Here is a 15,456-nt window from a genome sequence, read left to right on the forward strand (position 1 = left end):
ACCACAAGAAAGAGATGTTGAAGCGGTTGTCCGAAGAGCTCTTTGGAAATTAATTGTTTGTAGTGTTTTCTGTATTAATTTTCAAGTGGTGTCAAGTCTGTAGTGTTTGCTTTAATAATTTTCAAGTGTTGTTAAGTCCCTAGTGTTTGCTTTAATAATTTGTCAGTGTTGTCAAGTCTGTAGTGTTTGCTTTAATAATTTGTCAGTGTTGTCAAGTCTGTAGTGTTTGCTTTAATAACTTGTCAGTGTTGTCAAGTCTGTAGTGTTTGCTTTAATAATTTGCCAGTGTTTTGTCAAGTCTGTTCTGTTTACTTTAATAATTTTTCAGTGTTGTCAGTGGCTAATGTATGGGTTACCGAGTTTGAATATGTATCACTCATTTCGAATATAGTCCTTATCTGATAATTAACTATAGTTCATATTATTTCAAATCCGTCACTGTCCACCATTCAATTTATCTATATATATGGACTCAAGGTTCCACCATTCAATGCATCTCTTCCCATCTACTTCAAATTTCACAAATAATGGATCCACCAGAGTTTGATCTCCAAGCATACCTTGAAAAAAGTGAGAGAGAAGATGCTTATGTACTCAACCATTTTAGAGAGCGTCAAAATCTAATATTGCAGGCTAGTGCAACTCGTGGTAGAAAAAATCTCAACAGAGATCATGCAGCGGCAAACCGAAGGCTAATTGACGACTACTTTGCCAATGAGCCTACATACGACGATGGAATATTCCGTCGCCGGTACCGGATGCAAAAACATGTTTTCCTTCGAATCGTTGCGGACCTTTCAAGTAGTGATAACTACTTCACACAACGATTTGATGCAGCGAAGAAAGAAGGCATATCGCCCTTAGCAAAATGCACCACAGCAATGCGAATGTTAGCATATGGTGTGGCAGCAGATGCAGTCGATGAGTACATCAAAATCGGAGGTACTACAGCACTGGAGTGTGTACGTAGATTCTGTAAAGGAATCATACGATTGTATGAGCACGAGTACCTGAGAGCACCAACTCAAGAGGACCTGCAAAGAATACTACAGGTTAGTGAACAGCGGGGGTTCCCAGGCATGATCGGGAGCATTGACTGCATGCACTAGGAGTGGAGAAATTGTCCTAAAGCATGGGAAGGTCAATTTGCTAGAGGGGATAAGGGAACCACCACGGTTATTCTTGAAGCAGTTGCATCTCATGATCTATGGATCTGGCATGCCTTTTTTGGGTGTCCGGGGACCCTGAACGACATAAACGTTCTAGACCGGTCACCAGTGTTTGATGAATTGGAACAGGGAAACGCGCCACGTGTGAATTTCATCGTGAATCAACGTCCCTATAATATGGCATACTATCTAGCTGATGGTATCTACCCTTCTTATCCAACTTTCGTCAAATCTATTAGACTTCCTCAAAGTGAACCCGATAAGTGCTTTGCAAAACATCAGGAGGGATATCGGAAGGACATCGAGCGTGCATTTGGAGTGCTTCAAGCTCGTTTTCAAATCATCCGTGAACCAGCTCGCTTGTGGGACATAAATGATTTGGGTATCATCATGAGGTCATGCATCATATTACACAATATGATTGTTGAGGATGAACGAGATTCATATGCTCAACGCTGGACCGATTTTGAGCAAGCTGAGGGAAGTGGATCTAGCACACCGCAACCATACTCGACCGAGGTGTTGCCCGCTTTTGCGGATCATGTGCGTGCTAGATCCGAGTTGCGTGATCCAAATGTCCATCACCAACTGCAAGCAGATCTAGTGAAGCACATCTGGACAAAGTTTGGAATGTATCCTCATGATTAAATATGCTTTGTATCGTACTAATTATGTTATTTGTGTGTTGTGTGTTTAGTTTGCTGTCTTGCATTTTAATTACGTTATTTGTGTGTTATGTTAAGAAAATTAAATAAATAATTGTGTGTTTAGTTTGTTGTCTTGCATTTTAATTTGCGTTAAAAAAATATTACGTTAATTTAATTTAATTTTAAAAAACCAAAAAAAAAAAATTAAATTAAATCGATAATCGTTTATTTAATTTAATTTTTATTGCAAATTTTAAATTTATGAAATCATAAAAAGAAAAATATAAAATTAAATCAAAATATAAGATAAAAAAAGTGGTGGGGTAGGGGGTAGGGTGTTGAATGAAAAACCATTGGAGTGGGTAAAAGTTGAATGAAGTGTTGAACTGGAGAGAGAAGATGAAAAGTGGGGTGTTGAGGGTGTTGAATGTTGAAACCATTGTAGATAGTCTTAGTAATTTATGATTACTACATAAATTACTGTATAATATATAGTATGATATCTTTGATGGTGTGTGACTACAATTTTATAAAACTACTTTAGTGTAGAATATGATTCATATAAGTTGCATAGTTAATAATTATATTCTTATGAGTGTATTTATTATTGAACGATAGTGACTTATCATTTTGAGGATGATACTTTAGTTTATCGAAGTGTTTACATGTATAGTAATAGAAAAACATTTTAGGATGAATGAAGGTCAAGTGGAGCATGAGGTTTTGTTGGTAGATTAGATCGTCAAGGTTTATGTTATCTGCAAATGTATTTGATCACTTGTGAATTTTTTTTATTGTTGTACATGTAGATAATTTCGGCAAACTAACATATATCATCCCTACATAATAAGTCACTTTTGTTTAATTAAAAATAAAATGATATTACTTTCGGCTTTAACCGTTGGTGAAAATAAAATCCTGCTAATGTAGCGACGATCAAAGGAGTTGGTAATGTGTTGTTGGTCGTCAAAAGTTGTCGGTAAAAATTACCGACAAGCCAAATATCAACTTTTTTTTCATCGGTCGATAAGAGCTTCACTGACAGTTTTTAGTGGTTACCACGACACCCCTCAATAATATAAATCTTTCTTACAATGTTAAAATGAATGATTGTGGTTCTCATGTTTGTTTTGATGTTTCACTTGGGTCGTTCTGACACTTCTCTGTCAAAAAATGCTTATGTGTCGACACTGAGGGAGTGACATAACATATGATGAGAAGGATATCATGTACACATTTTCCTTCATTGCACAATCATCATCTGTTGTGGCGGACATATAAGCACCTTACATGGAAATTATACAAAATTCCACTTATGGGTGGAGTGCAAGGTTGTTAGACTCGCGAGTTAACTCGCTGACTCGGTAGACTCGCGAATCTACATAGGAAAAACGAGTCGACTCGCTGCCAGACTCGTTTTCTGGCCTGACTCGGTCTGACTCGGTGACCGAGTCACCGAGTCGGTCACCGAGTCAAGGTTTTTTTTTTTAAAGTTAAAAAATCTCAAATTTATTAAAAATCCCTAAAACTAAACCTATTTTCAACCTCTATCGCGTTCCTCTTCCTCCTTTGCGTTAAAAAATCTTGGATGCTCTTATAATTAGATTATATGTTTGTATTTATTCTTCATGTGACAGGGTTATACTTAGTAAATTTTCATTTCTGGTAGACTCGAGTCTCGTCGAGTCTACAAGTCGAGTCTACGAGTCGAGTCTACCTACCCAAAACGAGTCTGCTTAGACTCACGAGTCTGACAACCTTGGTGGAGTGGGAATTCAACCTAGCACTCTTACTTTGCAAAATTAAGAACGTAACACTACATGAATGTCTAACTTCGTCAATATGCAAAACATAATATATAACTACATGCCCAATAATAATTCTAAAATATTCAATCTTATTGCACCCCCAACCTTAGAAATAAGAGTTGATGGCTTAACCACTTGAGTGACTTGACCAAGTGCATATTGGTGAGATTTATGGATAAATCAAGATATAAAGAAAATTAGGGGTAATTCAATTAATTAATATTATTTTATTTTTCCAGAATCTTAAATTTAAAGGACATAAATAAGGTTTTGGTCCCTGATATATACCTCTATTTTCATATTTAGTCCTTGTAATTTTGTTTTGTGTTTTTCACCCCCTAAAATCACTAGTTTCATTTTTAATCACTGACATTAAACTTTTCATTCAACTTTGACGGAAGTCCACATGAACCTAACATGCGACACTTTTTAAAATATTTTTAGGCTGAAATAAGTTATTGGTCCTTAAAATATATCCTGATTTGATTTTTAGTCCTTGCATAAACATTGTGTTTTTCATCGCCTCTAAAATTAACAGTTTCATTTTTAGTCTTGAACGTTAAATTCTTCCTCTAAATAAGATGAAAATTCAACTCAGTAGAACTCATGGCTTATTTTAATTTTTTTAAATTCCCCCACCTCCCTCCCCTTCTTCCCCACGACCCCCTCATCACCCACCCACCTCCCCCTTCCCAACGCCACCCTCGCCCTTCCTCTAATACCCCCACCTACTGCATCTCCTCCCCCTTCCACCCACCCCACCCCACCCCTTCTTCTTCTAAAAAAGAGCTACAATTCTATCAGTATTTGAAACACATAGACCTAATTCACGTAGTCCCAATATTAAAGGGACCAAAAATGTTAAGTAAAAAACACATTAACTACCAATATTAATTAATACTCCTTCCATTCATTTTTAAGTATCGTTTTAGAATAATTTTTTTGTTCCTATTTAACTGTCATTTTGATGTTTTAGGTTCCATCTTGTCAATTATACCCTTATTTTTTCAATAACTCCACTTCACATTTTCCATAAATTCTTTTTTCTTAATAACTATGAAGACCTTTTTGACTTTATGATTGGGTGAGAGTGGTAGGTGGTTTAATGATATGAGAGAGTGGAAAAAAAAACTAATAATTTACTATCTTGGTTGGAGAGATTTATGACTTTATGATTGGGATGTGAGAGGGTATAATGGGAAAAACAACTCTAATAACCCATTATCTTGTTGGAGATCTTTATGCTAAAACGACACTTAAAAAAGAGCGGAGGGAGTAATATATACTATCCTAATAAATTATTCTGGAGTTTAAACTTTAAATTGATCGAATGTCGGTGTCCATGAGTTTTGATGTGCACATAATATAGTAGTGACAAATAAATTTTCAGGGGCGCTGATGGAACCCACAGAAAAATAATTTAGCTGGCCAAGGACCCAGAAAATTTCTCCAAATCTCATGGAGTTGCGCGAGCTTATCGTTTTATTCTCATTGCAGCGGTATGGACAATCAAGTTTAGTTGTATATACCGTATGGTTGCTGGTTGCAATATCTGTCATGAAGTTGAGTTCCTACCTATAAGTGTGTTTGCGCTATTTTGCTGCAATTGAAATCCTCAGCAATCAGCATTCTTGTTTTTTAGCGATATATATCCAAAGGTTAGCATTCTTGTATAAATTTCATAGATATGTACTATCTGATATAAATAAGATCAATAGATCACCAAGTTTGATGCTTTCCAAAAAAAAAAAAACTAAATCCGCCAGTGAAATCTGGTTAAATTTAATAAAAAATAATAAAAAAATTGAATAATTTTTGTTCTCTATTGAGAGATGTATTTATTCGGAAAACTGTGATAATCTCTTTCATCAAATGAATTTTTGTGGTTCCATCTTGTGAACTCACTCTTTTTTTTTTTGGTCAATGTGAACTCACTCTTAAAAACATCTAGCTTGCGCTGCTTAATTACCTACCATGAGACAACACCTTGTAAATTTGAATGATGAAAATGTAATTATCCTTCTTAAAGAATACAAAAAGAAAATGTAATGTTTTTGAATAACTAGTCGATCTTCAATATAAATATATAAATTTCTTATATGTTGACAATTATATCATATTTGATGAATTATTTTTTTCGTATGCGAATGTTATTTTTCATGATTTTAGATATTACTATTTTAAACTTTTATATTTGTAATGAAGAACTAGCTAACAATAAAAAAAATGCATTTTTAGTGGTTTGTAAAATAAAAAAATTCTGAATCTGACGGCATCCAAAGGGTAACCGGGTACCGGATGTTTATAAAAAAAAAATAGTTTAGGCCACCACTCCTAAATTCATATTTTTGGATGTCGTCAGATTCGAAAATTTGTTCAGAGGGAGGGAGAGAGAGAGAGAGTTTGTATTGTAAAGTAAACAAAGTAAAATTGTCTTTTTTATTGTTTAATGAATTCATATTTTTCTCTTAATGAAACAATTATATAATACTTTAGATAATAAGTTTAAATTTAGATTAATTTATTACAAAAAGCTGTGGAAAAATCTGCTGGAAAAAACTTCAAGAAAATCCATGGATTATAACTAATGGGAAAACCCATATAGCAAATAAGAGGTATTAATCCATATGACAAATTATTGGAAAAAAATTGTAGGTGAATCTCTAAAAGAAACGTGGGAGAAAACATATAAAAGTAGTAGGAAAATCCATAACAAGTAAAAGGTATTAGTTCATAGGAAAAACTGAAAAGAAAAATGTAGAATGACCTACAGAAAGTAGTAGGAAAATCCATAACAAATAGGATGTATTAATCCATAGGAAAATCTATTAGAAAAATTATAGGAATATCTATAGGAAAGTTGAAGATGAGATTTATGTTTTATACTATACTTATGTTTTATTAAAAAATAAAATGAAAAAAAATTAGTTTAAATAACAGATGTCATTATCTTAATGGAAGTAGTATATGCATTATAAATTTTTATTTTTCCCCTAAAACAAAAACGAAGAGAAAGGCCCATGACCATAATAAACTAGCCACTCGTGCGGGTGGCATGATGGCCAATCATTGCTACCACGAGGCTATCATGAAGGATCCAACGTGGCGGGACCGCACGTGTGAATGACAAAGACGTTTGCGAATGAGACTTTATAATTTAGTGTGCACCAACCGTTTGATATGTATATGGACCACTTCGTTACCTTTACAGCACCAACTCATTTCAATATTTGATTAGACTCTGGATTTTGCTCAGGAATATCCATAAAAGCCAAATATGATACAGTTTAATTTCTCATTATTATGGATTAAGGGAACTTATTATGTGAATTCCAATATGTTGCGAATGAAACATGTGGCTTTGTGTGTTTAGGAATGCCTAACATACATGTCATGAAACACAATTTTCTACAAACCAAATTGCCAAATTGGACTGGTCGACCAGCAGTTCCCTATTTGGATTTAACTTACATTAAAACTGATGGAAGCAAGAGTCTTTTTTTTCATATTACCTCCATTAACTTGTGTTTTTCTATTGAAAAACATGCGAACTAAATTTTAAAGAAATTTTGATCTAAAATAATTCATTTTAAATAGCTTTTTATATGATTTTATTTTCAATATTTTCCCAAACATAAACCTTTCGAGACATGCACAGATGCACCAACAAAGCACAAGTTATACACAGTGTAAGTTGAGTGGATATATGCCAATATCCATAAACTGAGTAAAACCTTTGTCGGAGACCAATTCAACCGCGGGTGATGACAATTTTCCCATTAATCAAGTTTTAGGCAAAATAATTGGGCATAACAGAAAGTCAGAAACTATTATGATAATGTTGGACATAAGGGAGACATGTTGCTATAGTAATTTTTACAACTGTGTTAACTTTATTTCTTTGGTAAAAGTTGGTTATAAAATAAGAGTTTTTTTTTTTTTGAAAGGGTTATAAAATAAGAGTAAATTCTTATAATTTTTGATCCATGTTAATGACAGAGTAATTAATTTTTAGAAAGATATACTATCATGTAATTTTTGCACTTGACTTCCTCTTCAAGCTAGTCAGAGATATTTTTCATATTAAAATTGACGTTTCTCTAACCATGTTCTTTACTGGTGGTCAGCTAGAGCTAAACGATAGAACCACTTAGTCAAAATATTTTTCTCTTGTGCAGACTGTCTTGTAGATTTGACTTGCAATTTTAACAGGACTGTAGAGGGTATAAACAATAAGTACGATATTTCCTGAACTACAAGTCATTTGAAATTTTTAACTATTACACTTATACCCTTGAAAATGTTATCATTCAAAATATGATAAATGATATGAATATGCGTTTGAACTTATATAACAAGACATATATTTTCCTTGAAAGTTCTTTTAAATTCTTAAATTTAAACCCATACGAATAAGAGTTTTATTTACTTTTTCCTTGATAGGATTCATATTTATCTACACATAATATTAATATTTTGAGGGATATATATAACTTTATCTCATAAGCTAGCTAATGAGGCGATACTTGACTTACCATATATAAAAGCTATCAACTCTCACACCCATCAACGTTGAAATTTAAGGTAGACTCTGATACCATAATTCTATCCAAAAGCCAACTCATGAGGTGTAGAGAGTCACTCACATAAAAAGTTATTTTAATCATGTTTCTATTTAATGTGAGACTTATCGACACATACTATTCCGAGAGGGGAGCTCGTCGAGCATGGGAGACCCCTAAGGCCGATCAAACAGCATCCTCAATGCACGACTGACCTATATCCTAAATGGCAATCATCTTCATCACCTCAACTTTTCCCTTCACAGACTCTACAACTTAGCAACAGGTGTAGGTGTGGAGCTCGAAGCCTAAGCCTCATTAACGAGGAATTCCGAACTCTTTGATTTCTGTAGGCAGCAAATTAAAAGGATCCAACATTGGAGACACCCTCGAGGACTAGATACCCATGACACCTCACTAGGCCCCTTCGACCTACTGACAGGTATAAAAAGTCAAGATCAAGTTAAGGCAAGTACACACATCTTACTCTAAGTCCTAAAGAAACCTTAAACTCCCCAACCATTAACTTAGGTATCAGAGTGTTTTTGCAAATACCTCTCTCGAGCTTGGTAACAATGGTCAGTATTAGAGCATCCCTTACCTCTCAGCCAGATAGAAGTCAATTCCTTCACCAACCTCACCTCAACCCTGAAGTTCAATTGTTCCTCCTCAATCAATATTTGTTTTGAGTGATTTGATTAGATAGATTAGTCTAATTACTCCCTCCGGTCCTATTTATAAGCATGAAAGAGAAGAAAAATCTTGGTCCTTTTTATAAGAACCAAATGAAAGTTTGAGCTATATTAATTATTTTTTTCCAATGATGCCCTTATTAATTCTAACTTGTAAAATGTGTCTCATTAATTATTCTCTCTCTTTCTCACTTTCCAACATTAATAACAAAGGGTAATTTTGGAAGTTTATTTTGATTCAAGACATATTTAATGCATTTTACCTAGTTTAACTACATTTCTTAAACTATGTGAATTTTTTTTTTGTTACTTATAAATAGGACCGGAGGGAGTACATAACATAATATTAATCATAGAAATAGAGGAAGAAAATGGTTTGATGGCATGCAAAGTAGTAGGAGGCAGAAGGCTGCATTTGGCTAGGAGAGTACTGGTTGTTTGACTTGAACAGTGTGAAGGTAGCTAATAGCTAGGGTACATGACAAAAGAAAGAAAGAAACCCATATCTCCTTTACTGTTGCCATCTGCCATGCGAGACCTTCATACGCCAATAACCAATATCTGGTCCACATCCTACAAATTAAATGCACAGCTAGCACTGCCGACCAACTACCAACCTTTAAATCTTTGACACAAACGAGGTCTTAATTTGTACTGACACTCGCAGAGGCGGTCAGTGATGCATTCAATTCAAAGAACAAAACAAAAACAAACAAATTAACCTTCAAACTTGAAAGACCACACTGTATACAGTGTGGGAAAATAGATAAGTTAAGCTCCTTTCGAAATGGATGGATCGAAACGGGACCAAGTGTTGCATTGCATGCTGCATTTCCTTCATGATTGAGTTGAGCGAACCAATGGGGGCCTCAATCATTGCTCACGCGCGGCTCTGAATCTAAACGTGGCCGCACGATGCTTCAAATTGTTTCAGGCTATAATCATATCTTCTAGGGGCTCTGCTTTCCAAGTACACAATCGTTGACTACTTCTACTCACTTTGAAATCTATATTAATTCAAGAATATCTTTTTAATATGTACCGAATCTCACCTTCATTAGAGTGAGATATAAAAAACAAAGGTCATATTGAGCTTGTTTGATTGTAGTTTTAATTTTCAGTTTTTAAAATAGTTTTAAGAAATGATTTTTAAAAACAGTTTTCAGAAGAAGAAAACAGTTTGAATGACATATTTTTCTACATTTAGAAAACTGATATATGAAAACTAAAAGCATAAACTAAAAAAAAATTTAGCTGTTTTGATTTTTTAGTTTTAAACATCTTTTTGCTCTTAAATTTATTCTCACTCATGCACACAAATAATGTAACCAACAATGAATGAATGAGACATGAGTCTTTAACTTATCTACTATTGAACTGTTACTTTTCAATGTAATGTGGGATTTTCTTAGTCACACTTGCCTCCCACACATGCCTTCAAGTGTGATTTCATATTTTTTCCATGCACGGGCTTGTGCTTCTTCATTCGAGTCTCAAAGACCTTACACATTTTCTATAGTCTCAAATGGGAATTAGGTTTCGCACCCCACCTATTGGGTTTCGCACCCCACTTTATTAAAAACGGGAATTAAAATTCCGAATTTAATACGAAAAAAACGGAAATTAAAAAACCGTTCTGTGTTTTAGCATATGTGGCACATTTTCAACCATTCATTGCATATAAAAAAAAAATCGGAATTTTAAATACCGTTTTGAAAACGGAAATTTAATTCCCGTATTGAATAAAGTGGGGTGCCAAACCCAATAGGTGGGATGGCAAACCCAAATTCCGTCTCAAATGCTTACATGACTTGCATCATACGACTTTTGTATAGTCTCAGATGCCTATATGACTTGTTTCTTTCATTTTTTTTGTCTTTGTGATATTTCTTTTCATCACGAGTCTTTAGACATTTTTATTTTAACTCTTATTTAAGTTATTCTTGAGCGGAGAGCGAGATAGGTTGAGAATATTATATCCACATTCATTAGTGATTTGAGCATCATTCACATACTGTTACCTTAAAGTCTTAAAACAATGAATGAGTAAGTCATTACACTTAGGCTTAATTGCAACTTTGGTCCCCGACGTTTATCAATGCCACGATTTTGGTCCCCCACCTAATTTAATTACATGGATGGTCCCCGACGTTGTAGGCCGTGTTCAACGTTAGTCCTACCGTTTATTTCTTAATGGAGGAGGTTTACGTGGACGTCCAGTTGGAGAGAGAAATGAGGTATGAGGAGAGAGGGAAGCACGTGAGTATCACGTGACCCTTATCTGAACCCATTATACCCAAACCCCTGACCTCCCTGGAATGAAGAAGGTAACGCGGTTTAGATCCCTAGGGTTTCAGATTTGGGTATAATGAGTTCATATAAGGTTCACGTGAGTTCACGTGATACTCACGTGCTTCACTCTCTCCTCAGATCTCCTTTTTCTCTCCAACTAGACGTCCACGTAAGCCTCCTCCATTAAAAAATAAACGGTAGGACTAACGTTGCACACGACCTAAAACGTCGGGGACCATCCATGTAATTAAATTAGGTGGGGACGTGGCATTGATAAACGTCGGGGACCAAAGTTGTAATTAAGCCTTACACTTATATATCATTGAACTCTCATTTTTTATCTAATGCAGGACTCCTTTAGAACATTTTATTTGAAATAATATATAAAGATTGAAATGAAAAATATAACGAGTTAAGAATTTAAAAAATATTTTCAGATATATATATATATAAATTTAATTTTTATTATTTAACTCCTATATGAATTTCTATTATTATTATTATTTTTTTGGTCAAAACTATTAATTTTTTTTGGTCAAAGATGAATGGAATATAACCCAAAGGATTGCCTCACGGCACTTACAGCATGCGAGAAATAATCTCTAAGAGTGATACAGCAATGCACAAACCCAAGGAAAATGAAGAACAAGCACGCACACTCAACTGATACAACAGCTAAAACATGAAGTAAAATCCATAGGGACCTACAGAAACCCTAAAACCCCAAAATAACAGGGAGCCGCTTGACTTTTGAGCGAAGAAGATCTACATACATTTTTTAACCAGCGCTCCCTTTATACAACACATCGGCTCTGCCGGAGTTGCAGTGCGTCAACAGGGGAACCAGCGGAGTGGCTTCGGAGGCACAAATAGGGGTCAAACTAGCAGCTCTGAGAGCAATAGGGAAGAGGAGATCTGTATCTTCCAAACATACAGCAGCATAAGCTGTCAAAGGTGCGATGGAGCGGCGGATGAGGCGAAAGAAGGGGAACCAAAAGGGGACTGAGAGGCGGTGGAGCCGGCAGAGACAGTGTGGAAACAAAGCCAACAACCAAAGCTATCAACCCAAAGCTTTCACCTTACGACCCAGACTCTGTCAGAAAAAATGGCAAGGAGGATGACCTCGGATCTGAGTTGCAACGGTGGCCTAAGATGCAGTGGTGCTTACTGAAACCATGGCGTTGAGGTGAAGGTCGTAGCTTCACAACACTGGATCTGCACCCAGCGGGACTCCCGGTGGCAGATGAGATGGAAGAGGCGGCCATGGTGGAGGAAGGGGCGGCAGTGGAGGAGGACCATGGTGGCCGAACAAAAGACCCACTTATTTGGGTAAAGGATCCACCTAATGTGGAGAAACACCCACCTATTGTGGGAAGAAACCTACCTAAAGTAGGAAAAGGAGCCTCCCTAGAGGAGGAGAAACCCCCAAAGGGGGAGGAGCCCCCAAAAGGGGAAAACGGCACTCAAGTCACAAAACCCTAGCAGAGCAAGTTTGGGAAAACGGCACGCGGCTCCCCTTCAAAAAAACTATTATTATTATTTTTTTTGGTCAAAGGATAACAGTTTCATTGATAATGAGCAAAATGCTCAACATGTTACAAGATGAACATAAACCAGAGGTGTTCGGACGAGCCCAGCCTGATGCATATACGGCTCTACAAGGGGGAACTCAAAGTAGTTCACTTACAACATCAAAGAGTGATACAATAAAGCAACACAGTTAAAACTTTAAACCAAGGCTCACTCATGCTAGAACCAATAATCAATGAAACTAAAAGACCTACAGAAACTCTTCAATCCTCAGAAAACATCAGTGAGTCAAAAAGACATTTAGAGTGGTGTGTGTCAACCATTTATACTCGACCACTCAAACTGTACAACTCACGACTCTGCCGGAGTTGCCTTCTGAAGAGCCTTCTTCAAAGCAGCCAGACATGACTTCAAGGCACAAAGGGTAGCCTAGTCAACAACACCAACATTTAGGAAAAGAGGGTTCTGTAGATCTGAGCATAACATGGGAGGAGGGAAACGGAGACGGTCGCAGCTGAGGCACGACGGCGGTGGCGGCACGGCGGCGGTGTAAGCACGACGGTGCGGCAAAGGTTCCTCCATAACAGAGAAAAACAGAGCCATACCTTATCACCCTAGGCCACTCAAAGATGGGCGAAAATGAAGATGGCCTCAGATCTGGGTTGTAGCAGTACCCACGGCAGCGGCAAGCCTGGATCTACGACACAACTCGCGGCGGTTGGTGGAAGCGACAACGGCGGCCATGGTGGAGGCAGTGGCGGTGAGGGCGGAGATGGTGGAGGCCAAGGTAAAGGGAAAACCCATAACAAAAGAGAGAAAAACCCACCTATTTGGGTAACAAATCCACCTAATGTGGAGGAGAACCCACCTATTGTGGGAGAAAGCCTACCAAGCAGGAGAGAACAGCCTCCCTAGCGGAGGAGAAGCTCCCCAAGGGGGAGGAGCCCCCAAGGGGAGAAGGACGGCACTTTCCTTCAAAACCCTAGCAGAGCACTTTCTTTCAAAACAAATTTGGCCTTATCTAAAAAAAAAAAAAAACTATTATTTAATTATTACATTAGATGAGTTTGGCGTTGGGCCCTGTATCTGAATCGGCCCCATTCCATCTAGTTCAGGCTCAATTTTCCTCCAAACCCAATAAAAGCGAATTTTCTCTATCAACATGAGATCCATGGTCAAAGGAACACTCACGAATTTGGATTTATTTCCCACGTTTTCATTAAGACCCACATTGTTCATGATAGCTCCTTGCCTCCTTTTCTTTTTACATTTTTTTTAATTTGTTACTTTTACAAATTTTAAGAGAATGTAATTATGTTTTGTCAATTGTACTTTAATTTAGTAGTGATAGGAACATTGAAAAAACGGAATTAATAATAGATATAAATGATATATTATGAAGTTTAATAGTTATTTTAAGGGCCTGTTTGGTTTGATCATTTTCTGTTTTCATTTTCATTGAAAATAGAAAATGGGATAGAAAACATGTTCACTTTGGTTTTTGAAAATGTTTTCAGAGGAAATATTTTCAAAAAAGGGTGGAAAATCGAAAACAAAAAATTGACGTTTTCTGTGTTTTCACTCAAACCACATTGAAAATGGAAAAGTTGAAAACGGGGTGGCAATTTTGTAAATAAATTGAACTTTAATTAAAACCTGTTCTGATTCCTTCTACTGAACTCCTTGTCGCGTGTTCGACTCTGCCAGACTTCAAAAAGTAGAAATTTTGTCATTTGTTTTCCAATTGAAACGCTGGCAATGCATGGAGATGTGAAAATATAGTGGTGGACTGGTGGGGCCGTTTGCATGTTTTTTTTAAAGACCCGTTTGCATTTTGTAAAGTTTTATTTGAAACTCATTTTGCAAAGTTGCATCCATATAAATATTTTTTTTTCCTGTTTCATTTTTTTAATGGGTTTACCGGATTGTATTGTAGACAAAGTATTTGCCATAGGAAATACGTAAGTCTTTGATAGAAAAATATACTTTTATTTTGTTATTAAATAAATATATTATAAACATAAAATTCCTTTATATCATTCAAGATTTATATTATAAATTTTATATTTGATGTAAATACGTGTATATATATATTTTTGCTTAAATATATCTTCTAAGAAAATTACAATTAAATATATTATAATTATATTATGAAAACCATTTACATGTATATTAATAAGTGTATAATTATTTTGGAAATAGTTGAATCAAACACATTTCCTATATTTTATTTTCAGAAAATAAAAAATAGGAAGTTAAACCAAACAAGTTTTCTAAATATTGAAAAATTGAAAATGAAAACCATTTTCAGAAAACAGAATCAGAAAATGAAAATAGAAAATGTTTTCTTAAACCAAACATGCCCTAATGTTTTCAAATTATAGCTCAAGTGATAAGAGCTTTGTGACATATAAGTTGGAGAGATCAATCTCTGAAGAGAGCAATTTATCATTCTAATATAAAAAACAATAAATCTATTGTTGTTTTTACCTTTGTCCTTTGGTAGAAAAAAACCAGAAACCAAATAGGAATTTTAATAAATAAAAATAAAATACATATACATGTGTCGTAATCTTAAAGTGATAAAGTCACAAATATTGAGGAAAACTATTTAATATTGAATTCTGTAAATACAAATTAATATTCCCATTTTCTCTATTAGCGGCCAATGCTGCCTCCACAAAGTAAAACATCTTTAAACATTGGGGTATATATAACTTCGTGCACCGATTGGATTTAAGGTCTATTCAAACGAC

General features: G+C 35.5%; 1 protein-coding gene across 1 annotated transcript; it reads left to right on the forward strand.

The window, feature by feature from the left end:
• The first annotated feature begins 463 nt into the window (after positions 1–463).
• LOC130737220 (uncharacterized) lies at positions 464–1,848 on the forward strand. The gene is made up of 3 exons (XM_057588978.1): positions 464–1,074; positions 1,110–1,122; positions 1,169–1,848. The coding sequence occupies exons 1-3, from the start codon at positions 528–530 to the stop codon at positions 1,815–1,817; spliced, it is 1,209 nt and encodes a 402-aa protein (XP_057444961.1). The 5' UTR covers positions 464–527; the 3' UTR covers positions 1,818–1,848.
• Positions 1,849–15,456: the final 13,608 nt, after the last annotated feature.

Source organism: Lotus japonicus, chromosome 2 (assembly GCF_012489685.1).
Source record: "Lotus japonicus ecotype B-129 chromosome 2, LjGifu_v1.2".
Lineage (NCBI taxonomy): Eukaryota > Viridiplantae > Streptophyta > Magnoliopsida > Fabales > Fabaceae > Lotus > Lotus japonicus.